This window comes from Carassius auratus, unplaced genomic scaffold, assembly GCF_003368295.1.
Source record: "Carassius auratus strain Wakin unplaced genomic scaffold, ASM336829v1 scaf_tig00214644, whole genome shotgun sequence".
Classification (NCBI taxonomy): Eukaryota; Metazoa; Chordata; class Actinopteri; order Cypriniformes; family Cyprinidae; genus Carassius; species Carassius auratus.
Window position 1 is genome coordinate 83761 of NW_020527747.1, and position 20836 is coordinate 104596.

The 20836-nt window shown below is 35.5% G+C and overlaps 1 protein-coding gene across 1 annotated transcript; it reads right to left on the minus strand.

The window, feature by feature from the left end:
- Positions 1 to 3777: 3777 nt before the first annotated feature.
- LOC113092532 (NXPE family member 3-like) lies at positions 3778 to 20549 on the minus strand. The gene is made up of 4 exons (XM_026258141.1): positions 20456 to 20549; positions 20289 to 20350; positions 4421 to 4777; positions 3778 to 4197 (listed from the first exon to the last, which is right to left on the minus strand). The coding sequence occupies exons 1-4, from the start codon at positions 20490 to 20492 to the stop codon at positions 3778 to 3780; spliced, it is 876 nt and encodes a 291-aa protein (XP_026113926.1). The 5' UTR covers positions 20493 to 20549.
- Between the last annotated feature and the right edge of the window lie 287 nt (positions 20550 to 20836).

Below are 20836 nucleotides of genomic sequence, written 5' to 3' on the forward strand. Positions count from 1 at the left end.
CTTTAGATCTCGGATGTTCATTGGCTGTTTACGCAAAAAGGGGCGGGAACCATCTCAATCTATAAGGGTCGACCGAACAAGGCCCGCCTAGTGTTTTTAGTTTTTCTCGTTCTTCCGACCTGTGCGTTCTCGGACACGTCGCTCCGCGCGGCCTCAGGCCGCGCTTGGTTCTCCTCCCTCCCCCTCAGCACACGGACTGAGGAGAGGAAAGCCATTTTCATGGCTCATTTGGAAACTTTCATTTTCGTTGTTTTGTTTTCTTTTCTTTACTAAGTTTATTCAACTATTCGCCTCTCCACACAAGGAAGACGAATTCTGGAACATTGTTTGTTGAACTTTTCAAACACCGCGCGAAGATGTACGAACATCTCTTTGCAACAAAGGACCACGTGACTCCACGCTCACGCCAAGATCCAGCGCAGCTTGCGCGTCACACGGCCTCCGGCCCACGCGCGCAGTTTTCAAAGGACCACATGACAACACACGTGCGTCGCCGGTACCACGCTCACCCACTGGGCCATGCAAGTATCGTTTTCTATGGAGATTTAAATGCTGCTTTAAAGTGTTGCTATTATTTGATTCGTTGTTGGTTTCACTAAGGTTTACTGACTGATTTTCATACCTGAGCTCATTCTGTGATCTCTCTCGCTTTCTCCATCTCTCTCTCTCTCTCTCTCTCTCTCTCTCTCTATTTGGATTCTGTTATGTCTTGTAAGTTTATTGTCTATTTTCGTACGCATATTTACTCTGTGTGATTTGTAGTTTGATGTATTATTAGTTTAATTATTAAAACCCATATTTAAATGATTGGCTTGGACTCCACCCCACTCACATTACGAGTCACTGAAATGTTTTGGTCTTTAGCTACAAGCTTTAAATTTAGAAACTAAATTTATCATAATGATAGGATAATGTTTTCATGGCCAGAGAATATTTTTCCTTGAATTATAAAAAGTGATAACGTTATTGGAAATTGAAATTCAATCTGGTTTGCTGGACAAACCATATATTTGATTTGCAGTGATTTACAGTAAGAGATATCACAATAATTGATATGAAGAATAGAATATTGACATATTAATGAGTAAGTTACAGTGCCCTGTGATTAGTTATTGGTATAGACAATTGAGCTATTTTTCATGATCAATAAATTTAAATGTAACTGTCACCTGAGAGCTATATTAATCATATTCCTGATTAATTATTCAAATTCCCTATATATCATTTGAGTTAATTACTACGTAAAACTCATTGTTGTTACACAGTATTAAATCTAGAGTATGATTTCGACAATGAGTAGGACCTGAAACGTGTTGTCTAACCCCAGTAGAGTTCAGAATGTCTATAAATGCTGATCCCAATGCATCTTTTTCATTATCAGCATGGATATTAAAATCACCAACTATTAAAACTGTATCTGCAACCCGAACTAACTCAGATGTAAAATCACCAAACTCTCTAATAAAGTCTGTATGGTGCCCGTGCCTGTATACAGTAGACAGTACAGACATAACAGGGGATTTATCATTAACAAGTGTTTCTCTGGATAATGTTATATATTACTTCAAACGAGTTATACTTGAAGCCTGCCCTCTGAGAAATCCTGAAAACGTTGTTAGAAATTGAAGCAACACCTGTCCCTTTGCCTTTTAGATGTGGCTCATGTTTATAACAGAAATCTTGGGGGGTGGACTCATTTAAAATAATGCAATCATCAGGTTTTAGCCAGGTTTCTGTCAAACAGAGCACATCTATATTATGATTAGTGATCATATTATTTACAAAAAGTTTTTTCGTAGAAAGGGATCTGATATTCAATAAGCCAAGCTTTATCATTTGTTTATCCATATTGCACATGTTTTTTATTTGTTGAACCTCAATTAAATTGTTCATCTCAACTTGGTTTGGACGTTTTTGTATTTTCTAGTTCAGGGAACAGACACAGTCTCTATAGTGTGATATCTAGGTGAAAGAGTCTCTATGTGCTGAGAATTAGCTGACCTCTGTGACGTGAGGCAGCTAGCAGACGGTCGGTTTAGCCAGTCTGTCTGCTTCCTGACCTGGGCCCCAGTTAGTCAAGAATAAACACTAAGACTCTTTGCCATATTTCTAGAGAGAAGAGTGGCACCACCCCAGGAGGGATGAAGACCATCTCTTTTCAACAGGTCAGGTCTGCCCCAAAAGCTCGTCCAATTGTCTATGAAACCTATGTTATTCTCTGGTCCCCACTTAGACATCCAGCCATTGAGTGATGAAAATCTGCTCTGCATCTCGTCACCACGGTAAGCACGGAGGGGAACAGAGCATATCACAGTGTCTGACATCGTGTTTGCAAGTTCACACAACTCTTTAACGTTATCTTTAGTGATCTCTGACTGGCGAAGTTGAACATCATTAGCGCCAGCATGAATAACAATCTTACTGTATTTACGTTTTAACATTAGCCAGCACTTTTAAATTTGCCAAGATGTCAGGCGCTCTGGCTCCCGGTAAACATTTGACTATGGTGGCTGGTGTCTCTATATTCACAATCCGTACAATAGAATCACCAATAACTAGAGCGCTTTCATCAGGTTTCTCAGTAGGTGCATCACTGAGTGGGGAGAACCTGTTTAATGTTTTGATCGGAACAGAAGAGTGTTTTTTTTACACACAACTACGCTGCCTCACTGTCACCCAGTTGCCCTGCTGCAGGGGCTCTGCTGGAACCGGACAATGTACAGGAATCCCTCAGCTAGACGCATCCAAAGCCGTATCTAGAGCCCTAACATTCTCACTGTCCTCAATTAAAGTTTGGATGCATGTCTCTAATTCTGAAATCTTCTCTGTTAGCCTAACTCTTTCCCTGCATTTATCACATGTGAATCCTTCATCTGCGACAGAGATAGATAAACTGTACATGTGCCAAGAGGTGCAAATAACAATAGCAGGAGAAGCCATTACTCACTGTGCTTGATTAAATATTCTTACTGCGGTTGTTTGATGAACTTGTGAAAAACTGGAGCGAGAGAGAGGAGAGGAGAAAAGAAAACAGCAATAGGTTCGAATGAAAACGCTAATGACAAGCTAACGAGTGCTAACGCTTTGCAGGTGTACTGCACTCACGGATATAAAATAAAAGTGAACGATCAAAATTAACCTGATAAGATTGATCGATAATATCAGAAATATGGTGTGAATTAAGTTATATTTATCACTTAAAAACAAAGAGTGATAGTAAGATAAAGATACTAGAGAAATAAATAATAATAAATAAAAACAGCTACACGGAGCTACGTTTAGCTACAGAAGGCAAACAGGACGTAGAGAAAAGACTGTCCACTGTCAGGGAGTGGAACTCACAGGCACAGGGGTTTAGACAAATTTACCAATTCGTATGCATTTTACGAGGTGGCTAAGAACGCGGGACTCTGGATGTGGGACTGTAGATGCAGCAGGCTCAGGCTCCGAGTCTGAAGCTTCATAATATTATGGAAGGAATGACTTCGTTCCTCCTCTGGTAAATTCAGCTGCTGAGTTCATGGTGGGAGCCAAAATATGGCAGGACTTTTACTCTTTGGACCCTGGATTTCCCACCTCTGGTCAAAATGCACAGACATCATTATGTAAACATACCAATGGGTGCAGTGCTGGGAAGAATATTTATGATTTTTTTGTCTCCATTAATAACAACATTTGTTAATTTTCTGTAAAAAGAGAGAGAGAGAGAGGTTTTGTAGACTTTTTTGTTTGTTTGTTTTAAAATTCTAAAATTATTCTGAAATTCACATTGAATCATTACTGTGTAAAAAGCTGCAGCTCAAAAGGATTTAATGGGTTTTCCAAACGTCCGCCTGCGTGACGAACCAGTTTGTCACAGGAAAGTTTCTTCGGTCTCTCACACTGCCACACCGTTCCTGTTTTTATATCCTTATGCTCACAGCAGCAGTCGCCTTTCCTCCAATTTCCATCTGCACCCCACTTAATATTACATTCTACTATTTCACTGATCCTGGTTTTATTGGGTCCTGGCCCTTCAAAGTATCCATTGAAGTGGGTGCGTGGGAATGAAGACTCCATGTATTTTTTAAGAATCTGCACAACCTCACTGGAGTGCTCTAGACGTACAAACACTTGTGCCTGACCTTCCCACGGCAGAAGAAGTTCAACAGAGTAAGTCCCGTTATGATGATCCACAACCTCCCCATAAACACTCGCCTTTAAGATAAATAGAAAATTACAAATTAAATGCAAAAAACTAGTGTATGTTGGTAAAGTACATTTTAAAGCTTTTAAAAACAAGCACAATATGTAATAGTATGCAAATAAACTACTGTCTCAAGTGAAACAACATGACAAATTGCTGTATAATGATTTTATTTATTTGTATATTTTCAAAAAAAAAAAAATTCAAAAATAATATATTATAAAACAAACACACCTTTAGCTCTGCATTGAAAAGTTTCGCTTTGAAAAAATCTCCTCCATATCTTTTCAGGTCCTTGTTGTGGTCTCTGGCTGTGATAATAACAGAGATCTTTTCTCCCACTTGGTAACTCTCTTTGAGTCCCACAATAGAGAAAGTTGAGTGAACTGGACTTGTGCTCTGATTCAGATAAGTGATTTCTTGATCTGGAATAGGCCAGTCAATAGCCTTCTGTAGTCTTTCCCACTCCTCATCACTGATTCCCATGTCAAACGCAGATATTATGGATGAACTGTTATTGCGAGGAACTGTTTTAGGTCTGGGGGGCTGAAATTGTTTGATGTGGATCCCACCATTCAATGCCCATAGAGCCTGAGAGAGAACCAAGATATCATTCACAACAAATTAAATTTTTTATGTAAATGTCCCATGTTCATTTTAGGTACAAACACACTTTTTGGATAATACTACAAAAGATGTAGATCTGTAGATGGTCTAAAACCATGCAAAAACTGTGAACGGGCTGGGTTCAAAAGCACCAAGTAAAAAGTTTCCTATATACAACAATCAAAATCAAACAGCAAGTTGCTGCTTATCAAATGTTCCATTCACTTCCCGACTTCTTATTATAAGAGTACTTAGAGGTGAAGTTTACTTTAAAGAACAGAAACTTTTTCAGTTTTAACATACGTTCTCTACCGGCTTACAGGTGCAGTACGTGATTTCAGAATTGTGCTTTTCCACACTGATAAAATGATTTTGTGGTGAAGTAAATACTACATAAAAACAAGTGTAATTTCTACATTAAATTCTTTAGTTAAGGCAAGAATAATAAAAAAAAGTAAATTATACGTTATTACTCAATTAAATCTTGTAGAAATTAAAGTTGGAACTCATATGTGGACCATTTGTTATGTTTACAAGGATTCTTTAAGTAAAAATCTAAGTTATGATCCCATATTTCGAATCATGCACTGGGGCATGAATAATTAAAAATGTTAAAATTTTCACAGTTTTTTTGAAAAAAAGTTATGTTACTAAACCTAACATCAAAAGCAACCATAAAACAGGGTAAATACTGTTTTATGGTTGCTTTTGATGTTAGGTTTAGTAACATACTTTTTTGTGACATCTGAAGTTTATTTTCTACTCAAAATTACCCATTCATACTCATATACTATTAGTAATGGGAAGATGAAGCCTCATGAAGCTTTAAGCTTTTCAGCCAAGTACACTGAAAAAAGTAATAAGTAAATTTACTTAATTTTTATTTGGCAAGTTTTTGCACAAGCATTTTTCAAGTAAATTTAACACATTTGGAAATTAAGTAAATCTACTTAACTAAGTTAAGTAAAAAAATAAAATAATAATAAGTACATTTTATTGAGTAAAATTTAATTAAATAATATTTAATTAATGCATTTAGCAGACACTTTTATCCAAAGCAACTTACAGTGCATTCAGGATAACAATTTTCACCTATCATGTGTTCCCGGGGAATCGAACCCCCAACCTTGCACTTGCTAATGCAATGTTCTATCACTGAGCTACAGGAACACTTCAAGATCTGGTGAAAAATAAGTGAAAATTTCACTTACTTACTTTTTTATTTTGGAAAAGTTTTTACACTAACAAAAAACCCAACAGATATTCTAGAAATTTCTAAATGTAAAATATTTTTTTTCAAAACAGTTTTATCAAATGAGGGTAAATAAGTCTCTCACTTCTGTCCCTTTAAACCAGTTTACAGCAAAGACAGCATGAAGGACTGGATGCACATGATAAATATTCTGCAATTAAGAAAGCAGACAAAAGAAATAGCACTGTAAAACCCGATAAGTAAACTTTACTCAAACCGTTTGAGTAAATAGATTGCCTTGATTTAAACCATGTAAATTTTAAACCTTTGCATTTAAGTAATTAAGTGATTAACTAAGTGCTGAATGAGAATTAGTGATGAACAGCTGTTAACAAACAGAATCACTGAAGAAAAGAGAAACACAAGAACTACTACAACTGACTTCAGACACAGCCTTAGATGAAATCAACTGAAATAAAATACATGAAATCTCTCAAGATCTGATTAAACAACTACACAAACAGCATCACCAGCTCCACTTATTAATAACCAGACTGACTTTATTTCTGTCAGACGTCTACAGAATATCTTATTGAGAATGAACTAAGGTTTAGATGTTGATTAATTGTTTCATTTGAAGTAACCATGTTAGAGATCAGTGTTTGCTTTAGTTGGGCTCTTGACCCTTGATTTCTGTCTTAGTCTTTTCTCTGGCTGTTATAACCATGTGTTTCTAAAACATATTTGTTGTAACTCAAAAGCCCAGAAGAAATATCATCAGGTGTTAACCTGTACCTAGGTGTAGGCTGTTATACTTTATATTGGTGATGATAATCATCAATTATTTATCTGTATTGAGTCTAATGAAGTAGGTGTTGTGTAATTAGTAGAAGTGATTCTAGTAAAAGTGACACTAAGAGCCAGTGATTCTGTGATAATCAGTTAATATAAAAATGACTTTCTAAACATTTTGTACACATACATTTTTTCTTCTATGCCAGTAATTGGTCAAACACAGAGATCAATAATCAGAATATGAACCTCTACAATGGTGATGAAAAAAAAACATGCTGCAATGCATTCTGGGTACTATTGTAGTACAGAACTCATCCATGGCTCACAGCATGCTCTGCAGCATTTTTTTATGGTCACCATTGTTGAGGTTCATATTCTGATTATTGATGTCTTTGTGTGACTGGTTGACACCGTAGAAGACCACACTGATTGAAAAGTCATTCAGATTAACTGATTTTCACAGAACCACTTGCACTTAGAATCACTTTTACTATAATCAATTAAATTACACAACACTTATTTCATCAGAGATTAAACTCCGTACAGTTCAATAATTGATGATTATCATCACCTATATAAAGTATAACAACCTTACACCTAGGTACAGGTTAACACCTGACGGCATTTCTTCTGGGCTTTTGAGTTACAACAAATATGTTTTAGAAACACACAGTTATAACAGCCAGAGAAAATACTAAGACAGAAATCAAGGGTCAAGAGCCCAACTAAAGCAAACACTGATCTCTAACATGGTTACTTCAAATGAAAATAAATCAACATCTAAACCTTAGTTCATTCTCAATAAGATCTTCTGTAGACGTCTGACAGAAATAAAGTCACTCTGGTTATTAATAAGTGCAGCTGGTGATGCTGTTTGTGGGGTTGTTTAATCAGATCTTGAGAGATTTCATGTATTTTATTTCAGTTGATTTCATCTAAGGCTGTGTCTGAAGTCAGTTGTAGTAGTTCTTGTGTTTCTCTTTTCTTCAGTGATTCTGTTTGTTAACAGCTGTTCATCACTAATTCTCAATCAGCACTTAGTTAATCACTTAATTACTTGAATGCAAAGTTTTAAAACTTACATGGTTTAAATCAAGACACTCTATTTACTCAAACGGTTTGAGTAAAGTTTACTCATCAGGTTTTACAGTGCTATTTCTTTTGTCTGTTTTCTTAATTGCAGAATATTTATCATGTGCATCCAGTCCTTCGTGCTGTCTTTGCTGTAAACTGGTTTAAAGGGACAGAAGTGAGAGACTTATTTACTTGTTTTGAAAAAAAATATTTTACATTTAGAAATTTCTAGAATATCTGTTTCGGGTTTTTTGTTAGTGTAAAAACTTTTCCAAAATAAAAAAGTAAGTAAGTGAAATTTTCACTTATTTTTCACAAGATCTTGAAGTGTTCCTGTAGCTCAGTGGTAGAACATTGCATTAGCAAGTGCAAGGTTGGGGGGTTCGATTCCCCAGGAACACATGATAGGTGAAAATTGTTAGCCTGAATGCACTGTAAGTTGCTTTGGATAAAAGTGTCTGCTAAATCCATTAATTTAATATTATTTAATTAAATTTTACTCAATAAAATGTACTTATTATTTTTTTTTTTTTTTTACTCAACTTAGTTGAGTAGATTTACTTAATTTCCAAATGTGTTAAATTTACTTGAAAAATGCTTGTGCAAAAACTTGCCAAATAAAAATTAAGTAAATTTACTTATTACTTTTTTCAAAAAGTAATAAGTAAATTTACTTAATTTTTATTTGGCAAGTTTTTGCACAAGCATTTTTCAAGTAAATTTAACACATTTGGAAATTAAGTAAATCTACTTAACTAAGTTAAGTAAAAAAAATAAAAATAATAATAAGCACATTTTGAGTAAAATTTAATGAAATAATATTATATTAATGCATTTAGCAGACACTTTTATCCAAAGCAACTTACAGTGCATTCAGGCTAACAATTTTCACCTATCATGTGTTCCCGGGGAATTGAACCCACAACCTTGTGCTTTCTAATGCAATATTCTACCACTGAGCTACAGGAACACTTCAAGATCTTGTGAAAAATCAGTGAAAATTTATCTTACTTACTTTTTTATTTTGGAAAAGTTTTTACTCTAACAAAAAAAGCCCGAAACAGATATTCTAGAAACTTCTAAATGTAAACTAATTTTTTTTCAAAACAGTTTTATCAAATGAGGGCAAATAAGTCTCTCACTTCTGTCCCTTTAAACCAGTTTACAGCAAAGACAGCACGAAGGACTGGATGCACATGATAAATATTCTGCAATTAAGAAAACAGACAAAAGAAATTGCACTGTAAAACCTGATAAGTAAACTTTACTCAAACCGTTTGAGTAAATAGATTGCCTTGATTTAAACCCTGTAAGTTTTAAAACTTTGCGATTAAGTAATTAAGTGATTAACTAAGTGCTGATTGAGAATTAGTGATGAACAGCTGCTGTTAACAAACAGAATCACTGAAGAAAAGAGAAACACAAGAACTACTACAACTGACTTCAGACACAGCCTTAGATGAAATCAACTGAAATAAAATACATGAAATCTCTCAAGATCTGATTAAACAACCCCACAAACAGCATCACCAGCTCCACTTATTAATAACCAGACTGACTTTATTTCTGTCAGACGTCTACAGAAGATCTTATTGAGAATGAACTAAGGTTTAGATGTTGATTTATTGTTTCATTTGAAGTAACCATGTTAGAGATCAGTGTTTGCTTTAGTTGGGCTCTTGACCCTTGATTTCTGTCTTAGTCTTTTCTCTGGCTGTTATAACTGTGTGTTTCTAAAACACATTTGTTGTAACTCAAAAGCCTAGAAGAAATGTCATCAGGTGTTAACCTGTACCTAGGTGTAGGTTTTTATACTTTGTATCGGTGATGATAATCATAAATTATTGAGCTGTATGGAGTCTAATCTCTGATGAAATGGGTGTTGTGTAATTTGATTGATTATAGTAAAAGTGATTCTAAGAGAAAGTGGTTCTGTGGTAATCAGTTAATCTGAATGACTTTTCAAACAGTTTGGTCTTCTACGTTGTCAAACAGTCACACACAGACATCAATAATCAGAATATGAACCTCAACAATGGTGACCATTAAAAAAAAATGCTGCAGAGCATGCTGGGAGCCATGGATGAGTTCTGTACTACAATAGTGCCCAGAATGCATTGCAGCATGTTTTTTTCATCACCATTGTAGAGGTTCATATTCTGATTATTGATGTCTGTGTTTGACCAACTACTGGCATAGAAGAAATATTAATGTTTTTTCTCTACTTCCTGTTGGCCTTCTGTAGCTAATCATAGCTCCGTCTAGCTGTTTTTATTTTATATTTTTTCTCTATAATCTTTCTTACTATCACTGTCTGTTTGTTTCTTTGTTTTTTAAGTTGTAAAATATAACTTAATTCACACTATATTTCTGATATTATAGATCAATCTTATCAGATTAACTTTGATCGTTCACTCTTCCGTGACTGCAGTACACCTGCAAAGCGTTAGCACTCATTAGCTTGTCATTAGCGTTTTCTTTTCTCCTCTCCTCTCTTCTCTCACGCTGCAGTTTTTCACGAGTTCATCAAACAACCGCAGTAAGAATATTTCATCAAGCACGGTGAGTAATGGCTTCGCCTACTATCGTTATTTGCACCTCTTGCCACATGTACAGTTTATCTATCTCTGTCGCTGATGAGGGATTCACATGTGATAAATGCAGGGAAATAGTTAGGCTGACAGAGAAGATTTCAGAATTAGAGACACGCATCCAAACTTTAATTGAGGACAGTAAGAATGTTAGGGCTCTAGATACGGCTTTGGATGCGTCTAGCTCAGGGACTCCTGTACATTGTCCGGTTCCGGAAACAGAGCCCCGGCAGCAGGGCAACTGGGTGACGGTGAGGCAGCGTAGTCGTGGGTCAAAACACCGCTCTTCTGTTCCGATCAAAACATTAAACAGGTTCTCCCCACTCAGTGATGCACCCACTGAGAAACCTGATGAAAGTGCTCTAGTTATTGGTGATTCTATTGTACGGAACGTGAATATAGAGACACCAGCCACCATAGTCAAATGTTTACCGGGAGCCAGAGCGCCTGACATCTTGGCAAATTTAAAAGTGCTGGCTAATGCTAAACGTAAATACAGTAAGATTGTTATTCATGCCGGCGCTAATGATGTTCGACTTCGCCAGTCGGAGATCACTAAAAATAACTTTAAAGAGGTGTGTGAACTTGCAAGCACGATGTCAGACACTGTAATATGCTCTGGTCCCCTCCCTGCTTACCGTGGTGACGAGATGCATAGCAGATTGTCATCACTCAATGGCTGGATGTCTAAGTGGTGCCCACAGAATAACATAGGTTTCATAGACAATTGGACGAGCTTTTGGGGCAGACCTGACCTGTTTAAAAGAGATGGTCTTCATCCCTCCTGGGGTGGCGCCACTCTTCTGTCTAGAAATATGGCACATAGTCTTAGTGTTTATACTTGACTAACTGGGACCCAGGTCAGGAAGCAGACAGACTGGCTAAACCGACCGTCTGCTAGCTCCCTCCCGTCACAGAGGTCAGTTAATTCTCAGCACATAGAGACTCTTTCACCTAGATATCACACTATAGAGACTGTGTCTGTTCCCCGAACTAGAAAATACAAAAAACGTCCAAACCAAGTTAAGGTTAACAATTTAATTGAGGTTCAACAAATAAAAAACAAATGCAATATGGATAAACAAATAATAAAGATTGGCTTATTGAATATCAGATCCATTTCTACGAAAACACTTTTTGTAAATAATATGATAACTGATCATAATATAGATGTGCTCTGTTTGACAGAAACTTGGCTAAAACCTGATGATTACATTATTTTAAATGAGTCCACCCCCCAAGATTACTGTTATAAACATGAGCCGCGTCTAAAAGGCAAAGGGGGAGGAGTTGCTTCAATTTATAACAACGTTTTCAGGATTTCTCAGAGGGCAGGCTTCAAGTATAACTCGTTTGAAGTAATGGTGCTTCATATAACATTATCCAGAGAAACAAATGTTAATGATAAATCCCCTGTTATGTTTGTACTGGCTACTGTATACAGGCCACCAGGGCACCATACAGACTTTATTAAAGAGTTTGGTGATTTTACATCCGAGTTAGTTCTGGCTGCAGATAAAATTTTAATAGTTGGTGATTTTAACATCCATGTCGATAATGAAAAAGATGCATTGGGATCAGCATTTATAGACATTCTGAACTCTATTGGTGTTAGACAACATGTTTCAGGACCTACTCATTGTCGAAATCATACTCTAGATTTAATACTGTCACATGGAATTGATGTTGATAGTGTTGAAATTATTCAGCCAAGTGATGATATCTCAGATCATTATTTAGTTCTGTGTAAACTTCATATAGCCAAAATTGTAAATTCTACTTCTTGTTACAAGTATCGAAGAACCATCACTTCTACCACAAAAGACTGCTTTTTAAGTTATCTTCCTGATGTATCCAAATTCCTTAGCATATCCAAAACCTCAGAACAACTTGATGATGTAACAGAAACTATGGACTCTCTCTTTTCTAGCACTTTAAATACAGTTGCTCCTTTACGCTTAAGGAGGTTAAGGAAAACCATTTGACACCATGGTATAATGAGCATACTCGCACCCTAAAGAGAGCAGCCCGAAAAATGGAGCGTAGCTGGAGGAAAACAAAACTAGAGGTATTTCGTATTGCTTGGCGGGAAAGTAACCTATCCTACAGAAAAGCATTAAAAACTGCTAGATCTGATTACTTTTCTTCTCTTTTAGAAGAAAACAAACATAACCCCAGGTATTTATTTAATACAGTGGCTAAATTAACGAAAAATAAAGCCTCAACAAGTGTTGACATTTCCCAACACCACAGCAGTAATGACTTTATGAACTACTTTACTTCTAAAATCGATACTATTAGAGATAAAATTGCAACCATTCAGCCGTCAGCTACAGTATCACATCAGACAGTGCACTATAGACCCCTTGAGGAACAGTTCCACTCATTCTCTACTATAGGAGAGGAAGAATTGTATAAACTTGTTAAATCATCTAAACCAACAACATGTATGTTAGACCCTATACCATCTAAGCTCCTAAAAGAGGTGATTCCAGAAGTCATAGGTCCTCTTCTGACTATTATTAATTCCTCATTGTCATTAGGATATGTCCCCAAAACCTTCAAACTGGCTGTTATTAAGCCTCTCATAAAAAAACCACAACTTGACCCAGAGAACTTGTTAATTATAGACCAATCTCGAATCTCCCTTTTCTGTCCAAGATACTAGAAAAGGTGGTATCCTCACAATTATATTCCTTCTTAGAGAAAAATGGTATATGTGAGGATTTCCAGTCAGGATTTAGACCGTATCATAGTACTGAGACTGCTCTCCTTAGAGTTACAAATGATCTGCTCTTATCATCTGATCGTGGGTGTATCTCTCTATTAGTTTTATTGGATCTTAGTGCTGCGTTTGACACAATTGACCACAACATTCTTTTGTATAGACTTGAACACTTTGTTGGCATCAGTGGAAGTGCATTAGCATGGTTTAAATCGTACTTATATGATCGCCATCAGTTCGTAGCAGTGAATGAAGATGTATCATATCGATCACAAGTGCAGTATGGAGTACCTCAAGGCTCAGTACTAGGGCCGCTACTCTTCACGCTTTATATGTTACCCTTGGGAGATATCATCAGGAAACATGGTGTTAGCTTTCACTGTTATGCTGATGATACTCAGCTCTATATTTCCTCGCAGCCCGGTGAAACACACCAATTTGAAAAACTAATGGAATGCATAGTCGATATAAAAAATTGGATGACGAGTAATTTCTTACTGCTAAATTCAGAAAAAACAGAGCTGTTAATCATAGGGCCTAAAAACTCTGCTTGTAATAACCTAGAACACTGTCTAAGACTTGATGGTTGCTCTGTCAATTCTTCGTCATCAGTTAGGAACCTAGGTGTGCTACTTGATCGCAATCTTTCCTTAGAAAGCCACGTTTCTAGCATTTGTAAAACTGCATTTTTCCATCTCAAAAATATATCTAAATTACGGCCTATGCTCTCAATGTCAAATACAGAAATGTTAATCCATGCATTTATGACTTCAAGGTTAGACTATTGTAATGCTTTATTGGGTGGTTGTTCTGCACGCTTGGTAAACAAACTACAGCTAGTCCAAAATGCAGCAGCAAGAGTTCTTACTAGAACCAGGAAGTATGACCATATTAGCCCGGTCCTGTCCACACTGCACTGGCTCCCTATCAAACATCGTATAGATTTTAAAATATTGCTTATTACTTATAAAGCCCTGAATGGTTTAGCACCTCAGTATTTGAATGAGCTCCTTTTACATTATACTCCTCTACGTCCGCTACGTTCTCAAAACTCAGGCAATTTGATAATACCTTGAATATCAAAATCAACTGCGGGCAGCAGATCCTTTTCCTATTTGGCGCCTAAACTCTGGAATAACCTACCTAACATTGTTCGGGAGGCAGACACACTCTTGCAGTTTAAATCTAGATTAAAGACCCATCTCTTTAACCTGGCATACACATAACATACTAATATGCTTTTAATATCCAAATCCGTTAAAGGATTTTTAGGCTGCATTAATTAGGGAAACCGGAACCGGAAACACTTCACATAACACCGTACTTTCTACATCATTAGAAGAATGGCATCTACGCTAATATTTGTCTGTTTTTCTCTTGCTCCGAGGTCACCGTGGCCACCAGATCCAGTCTGTTTCCAGATCAGAGGGTCACTGCAGTCAACCGGATCCAGTACGTATCCAGACCAGATGGTGGATCAGAACCTAGAAAGGACCTCTACTGCCCTGAAAGACAGCGGAGACCAGGACAACTAGAGCCCAGATACAGATCCCCTGCAAAGACCTTGTCTCAGAGGAGCACCAGGACAAGACCACAGGAAACAGATGATTCTTCTGCACAATCTGACTTTGCTGCAGCCTGGAATTGAACTACTGGTTTCGTCTGGTCCGAGGAGAACTGGCCCCCCAACTGAGCCTGGTTTCTCCCAAGGTTTTTTTTCTCCATTCTGTCACCGATGGAGTTTCGGTTCCTTGCCGCTGTCGCCTCTGGCTTGCTTAGTTGGGGTCACTTCATCTACAGCGATATCATTGACTTGATTGCAAATAAATGCACAGACACTATTTAAACTGAACAGAGATGACATAACTGAATTCAATGATGAACTGCCTTTATCATTTTGCATTATTGACACACTGTTTTCCAAATGAATGTTGTTCAGTGCTTTGACGCAATGTATTTTGTTTAAAGCACTATATAAATAAAGGTGATTGATTGATTGATTGATACAAAACTATTTAGAAAGTCATTTTTATATTAACTGATTATCACCGCATCACTGGCTCTTAGTGTCACTTTTACTAGGACCACTTCTACTTTTTACACAACACCTACTTCATCAGAGATTAGACTCTGTACAGTTCAGTAATTAATGATTATCATCACCAATATAAAGTATAACATCCTACACCTGGGTACAGGTTAACACCTGATGATATTTCTTCTGGGCTTTTGAGTTACAACAAATATGTTTTAGAAACACATGGTTATAACAGCCAGAGAAAAGACTAAGACAGAAATCAAGGGTCAAGAGCCCAACTAAAGCAAACACTGATCTCTAACATGGTTACTTCAAATGAAACAATAAATCAACATCTAAACCTTAGTTCATTCTCAATAAGATCTTCTGTAGACGTCTGACAGAAATAAAGTCAGTCTGGTTATTAATAAGTGGAGCTGGTGATGCTGTTTGTGGGGTTGTTTAATCAGATCTTGAGAGATTTCATGTATTTTATTTCAGTTGATTTCATCTAAGTCTGTGTCTGAAGTCAGTTGTAGTAGTTCTTGTGTTTCTCTTTTCTTCAGTGATTCTGTTTGTTAACAGCAGCTGTTCATCACTAATTCTCAATCAGCACTTAGTTAATCACTTAATTACTTAATCGCAAAGTTTTAAAACTTACATGGTTTAAATCAAGGCAATCTGTTTACTCAAACGGTTTGAGTAAAGTTTACTTATCAGGTTTTACAGTGCTATATCTTTTTTCTGTTTTCTTAATTGCAGAATATTTATCATGTGCATCCAGTTCTTCGTGCTGTCTTTGCTGTAAACTGATTTAAAGAGACAGAAGTGAGAGACTTATTTACCCTCATTTGATAAAACTTGAAAAAAATAATTTTACATTTAGAAATTTCTAGAATATCTGTTTCGGGCTTTTGTGTTAGAGTAAAAACTTTTCCAAAATAAAAAAGTAAGTAAGTGAAATTTTCACTTATTTTTCACAAGATCTTGAAGTGTTCCTGTAGCTCAGTGGTAGAACATTGCATTAGCAAGTGTAAGGTTGTGGGTTTGATTCCCCGGGAACACATGATAGGTGAAAATTGTTAGCCTGAATGCACTGTAAGTTGCTTTGGATAAAAGTGTCTGCTAAATGCATTAATTTAATATTATTTAATTAAATTTTACTCAATAAAATGTACTTATTATTATTTTATTTTTTTACTTAACTTAGTTAAGTAGATTTACTTAATTTCCAAATGTGTTAAATTTACTTGAAAAATGCTTGTGCAAAAACTTGCCAAATAAAAATTAAGTAAATTTACTTATTACTTTTTTCAGTGTACACAAAAGGGGTTATTTTCTGGAAACTTAATTTGCTCACAATACCACCTGGTGGCCAACAAAAGCAGAGTGTAAAACAAGCAGATATATTATAGACAGAGGTGTAAAGTCCAGGGGTCAGAAAGTAAAAGTCCTGCCATATTTTTGTTCCACTCATGGACTCAGCAGCTGATTTCACCAGAGGAACCAAGTCATGTTTGCTTCAGTTGGGCTCTTGACCTTTGGCCTCTTGTGTTAGATATTTCTCTGCAAAAGTGCATGTGCTGTTATAATACAGTGCAATCAGTGCAGTGCAGAAAATTCTTACTAGCTGCTATTACATGATGAAGTAATTATTAGGCATCAGCCTGTTTATTTTATATATATATATATATATAATTTAACATATGTTCAGTATTTAAATAACCTACATTGTGGAACTGCCACATGCAAATTAACTGTTGGTTTAACAGTGATAATTAATTTGAAATATAATGTATGTAATGCATATACATTTTTTTGAAACCTTATCCTAATAAGACGCACAGACATCATGACCCAGCATATGAATCTCAACAATGGTGACAACCAACAAAACGCTTCAAGCTGAAGTGCATGCTGGGTAACACCATGGTTAAAAAAAAAAAAAAACTCCCATCATGGACTGTAGCATGAATAATTATTGTAACTACTGTTGAGGATCATGTGATAAGTGCTCATGTCTAAAATCCTGAGCCTGTACAATTTTTACCCCAATATTTAAGCATTACAATAATATTTGTTTAATAGGACTTTTGTTGTAGTTCAGTAACAGCTGAGCATCATGTAACAAACCAAAGAGAAACACCCTCATGAATGTCATTTAAAGGTTTTACATGATAAAAGGGCAGTTTAGTTTGCCATTTCAAGCTTTTAATTCAGCAATGTGTTAATATTTACCATGTAACACAACCACAAGTGTTTAAAGGCAAATTACTTTGAATTATTAAAATGGTCAAGAGCCCAACTAAAGAAAACACTGATCTCCATGATGGTGGTGGCATCATTTTAAACAATAAATCATCCAACCCTCTGTAATTCTCAATAACAACAGGTGTTTATCACTACTGCACAATCATCATTCAATTAGTCACCTAATTATCTCACTAACTTTAACTCTTTTAGGACTTGGGATTTAACTTGAGACTCGTTTGTGACTTGAAAGGTATGACTCGTTTCCTCTGGTGAAATCAGCTGCTGAATTCATGGGTGGAACAAAAATATGGCATGCATTTTACTTTCTGACTTTACACCTCTGCCTGTAATATATCTGCTTGTTTTTACACTTGTTGGCCACCAGGTGGTATTGTGAGCAAATTAAGTTTCCAGAAATTAACCATTTTGTGAACCACTTGGCTGAAAAGCTTAAAGCTTCATGAGGCCTCATCTTCCCATCACTAATCACAGCTATCAAAGTGAACGCTTCTATATGAATAGAGAGAGTGGATTATTTACTATATGATGCATTTGTGTTATTACCATCTGTATAAGTGGCCATCAGCACATCAGCATTTATTTGCATCGTAATTCATTGTAAATGCTGCATTTCTAGCAATCTCATGATTTTCTCTAATTGGCAAACAAAGTTGAATCTTTTTTTATTTTTCTTATTATTCTTGTTTTTCTTACTCAAATTATTCTTATTGTATTTTTCTAGTTCTCAAATAAATCACATATATGATGTTTAAGTTTCTGTCTAGTGTTTTATAATTGAAAAAAACTATGCAGTGGTATGTTTACTGACTAAATAGTTTGTAGAAGCCTTCAATACTATTGGGAAATATATTTTTGTATATTTGGGGGGATGGGGGGTCTAGTCATAGTCTCATAAAAAAATATTTGCAGGAGTCTCATTTTTCATGATATCTTATTCAGATTTGAAATAGTAACTCATGAGACACGTGGCTTTCAACCCATTACTTTTCTAGATTGCTCCAGGACTCATTTAATGTATTTTTATATCAAATAAAAAAATATTTAAGTATGGTAAAAAATTATATTATATTATTTGGTGCTAAAAAAAATAAAATGCACTTCAGTGTCTATAATTTTTAATATTTTTGAGCATTATTAAATCTGGTTGATAACAAGCAAAGCCCAAAGGGTCTTCTTTCCAAAATTATGTTTGTAACACAGTGAAGTAGGAAACTGTTACAATTATAAGTTAGATGCACTTTCAGCTTTGATTTCCATAATGGTGGTTCTGGCTAAAAGATTAAATATATTTTTTGTTAAAGTGATTCAATGGGTCAACATATAACACCCAGCTGAATTAATATCAGGTAATTTAAAAAAAAAAAACCTTCTCTTGGTCACACAAACACCAAGATTGAGTGTATGACTCTCAACAATGGTGACATGCTTCATGCTGCAATTTATTCAGGGTACATCATGCAAAACTCATCTGTGGCACCCATAATGCATTGCAGCATGAAGCATGTCACCATTGTTGAGATTCATACACTAATTATTGAAGTCTCTGTGCGTCTAAGCTGAAGTTCAGAGTGAGTCATGAACAATCATGCAACACATCTGATATTGTCATTAATATTAAATTGATTGCATCGGTTGGATCTCTGATAAATCCAGTTGACCAGATTGTTACATGGGAATTTTTTTTTTTTTTTTTTATACCAGTAAGTGACCAACATCACCTGATGATATATTTTTATTTTACTTTCTGACTCCTGGACTTTACACTTCTGTCTGTAATAAATATATCTGCTTTTTGCACTCTTTGACCACCAGATGGTGTTGTGAGCAAACTAAGCCTCCAAAAATTTACTCTTTTGTCAACCATTCACTAAAAAGCTGAAAGCTTCATAAGGCTTCTTCTCGCCATCAGCCATCACTATTAATAAGTTACTGTGAGTTACACAGTAAATGTTTACAGTCCAGAGTGCAGTTTTTTTTTTCCACGGGACTTTGCACTTTTAGTAAAAAAATAAATACAAATTGTCACTGTCAGAATATGTCATTTATTTTAAAGCATTATTTTTCAGTGTTCCCATCTCCACCCCCTGGATCAAATGGTTCCAATTACTTTTGTACATGTTTTTACAACATATAAATAAATATAATTCCTGGTACACAAGTACTTAGTGAAGTGAAAAAAGGTGTTGTTAGCAATGTCCTGTTACACATTTTTACTTGCACAAACCATCCTGAGGGTTGTCACGTGTGATTCCCCCTAACTTCAGAAAACAAATTTCTTTATATGCACATTTAATTTCCAACAAGAAGAAAAAAAGAATGAAATTAGAAAAAGTATTTAGTCAAAATCATTACAGTATTCCCTTGTGGTCCATCTGTTTGGCACAACTGCAAAGCCTGTATGCTAAACAGAAATAATCTTGCCATTTTCTAATATTTAGCCTAAAAATAAAGACCCAACAGTGTAACATATTTAAGAGCTGAGAAAAACAAACATCAAAACAACTCAAATATTTCAAAAAAGTGCAAACGTATATCAAAATTACAACTTCATAGATTCCGACTAAAACTTAATTTACTTTAAAACCAAAATTACAGCTGTTACACCAATTTGTACACATTCTAATTCTGCATGTGTTTGTTATTGATCCTTAAATTATGATTTGTGAATTCAATTGAAACTAAAAAATATATTTCAGAATTCAAAATGAGTTAAATGCCATCACACAGAAATTATGATCTTATTAATGTTATTATTTTAGGGAGAAATAAAATGCTTATTTATCTGATCTTTATTGTAACATCAGCTTTAAAATTGATCATAAACTTACCAAACAGAAAAATGTCCAAATTAAACAAGCCTGTAGTAATGCACATGGTCTTAATCTGCAGACTGATAAAACATATAAATTATCAACTTTAAAATCCGTTAAAACATTAAACATATATTTGACCCATATTGTGAAAAATGTAATAATGTCCATAGACTCATAATTACCTGGTGCATTTGATTTCTTCTCAGACGGCGTGACCATGTCTGTTGTTCTCCTATTTTACGTCAGCTTGTGAGTGAGGAACATGTTTGTACAGCTCTGAAAATGATGAGTTGTATTGAAAAAAAAAGGCAGGACAACGTCAGGGTTTCAACATTTTATTTCTAGATAAATGGAGCACAGAGAACAAGGGCAAAAACATACAGTGGAATATGGCTTCAGGGAAGGGCTAATGCTGTGAATTAATAAATTCCACCAGACAGGATATATTTAAATTTGCATATTTGCATATAAGCAAGGTTATTTTAACCCTCTACGGTACGCATTATGTTCTAACCATGAAATATTTTTTAAATAAGTTTTTATTACATGAAATAGCTGCAATT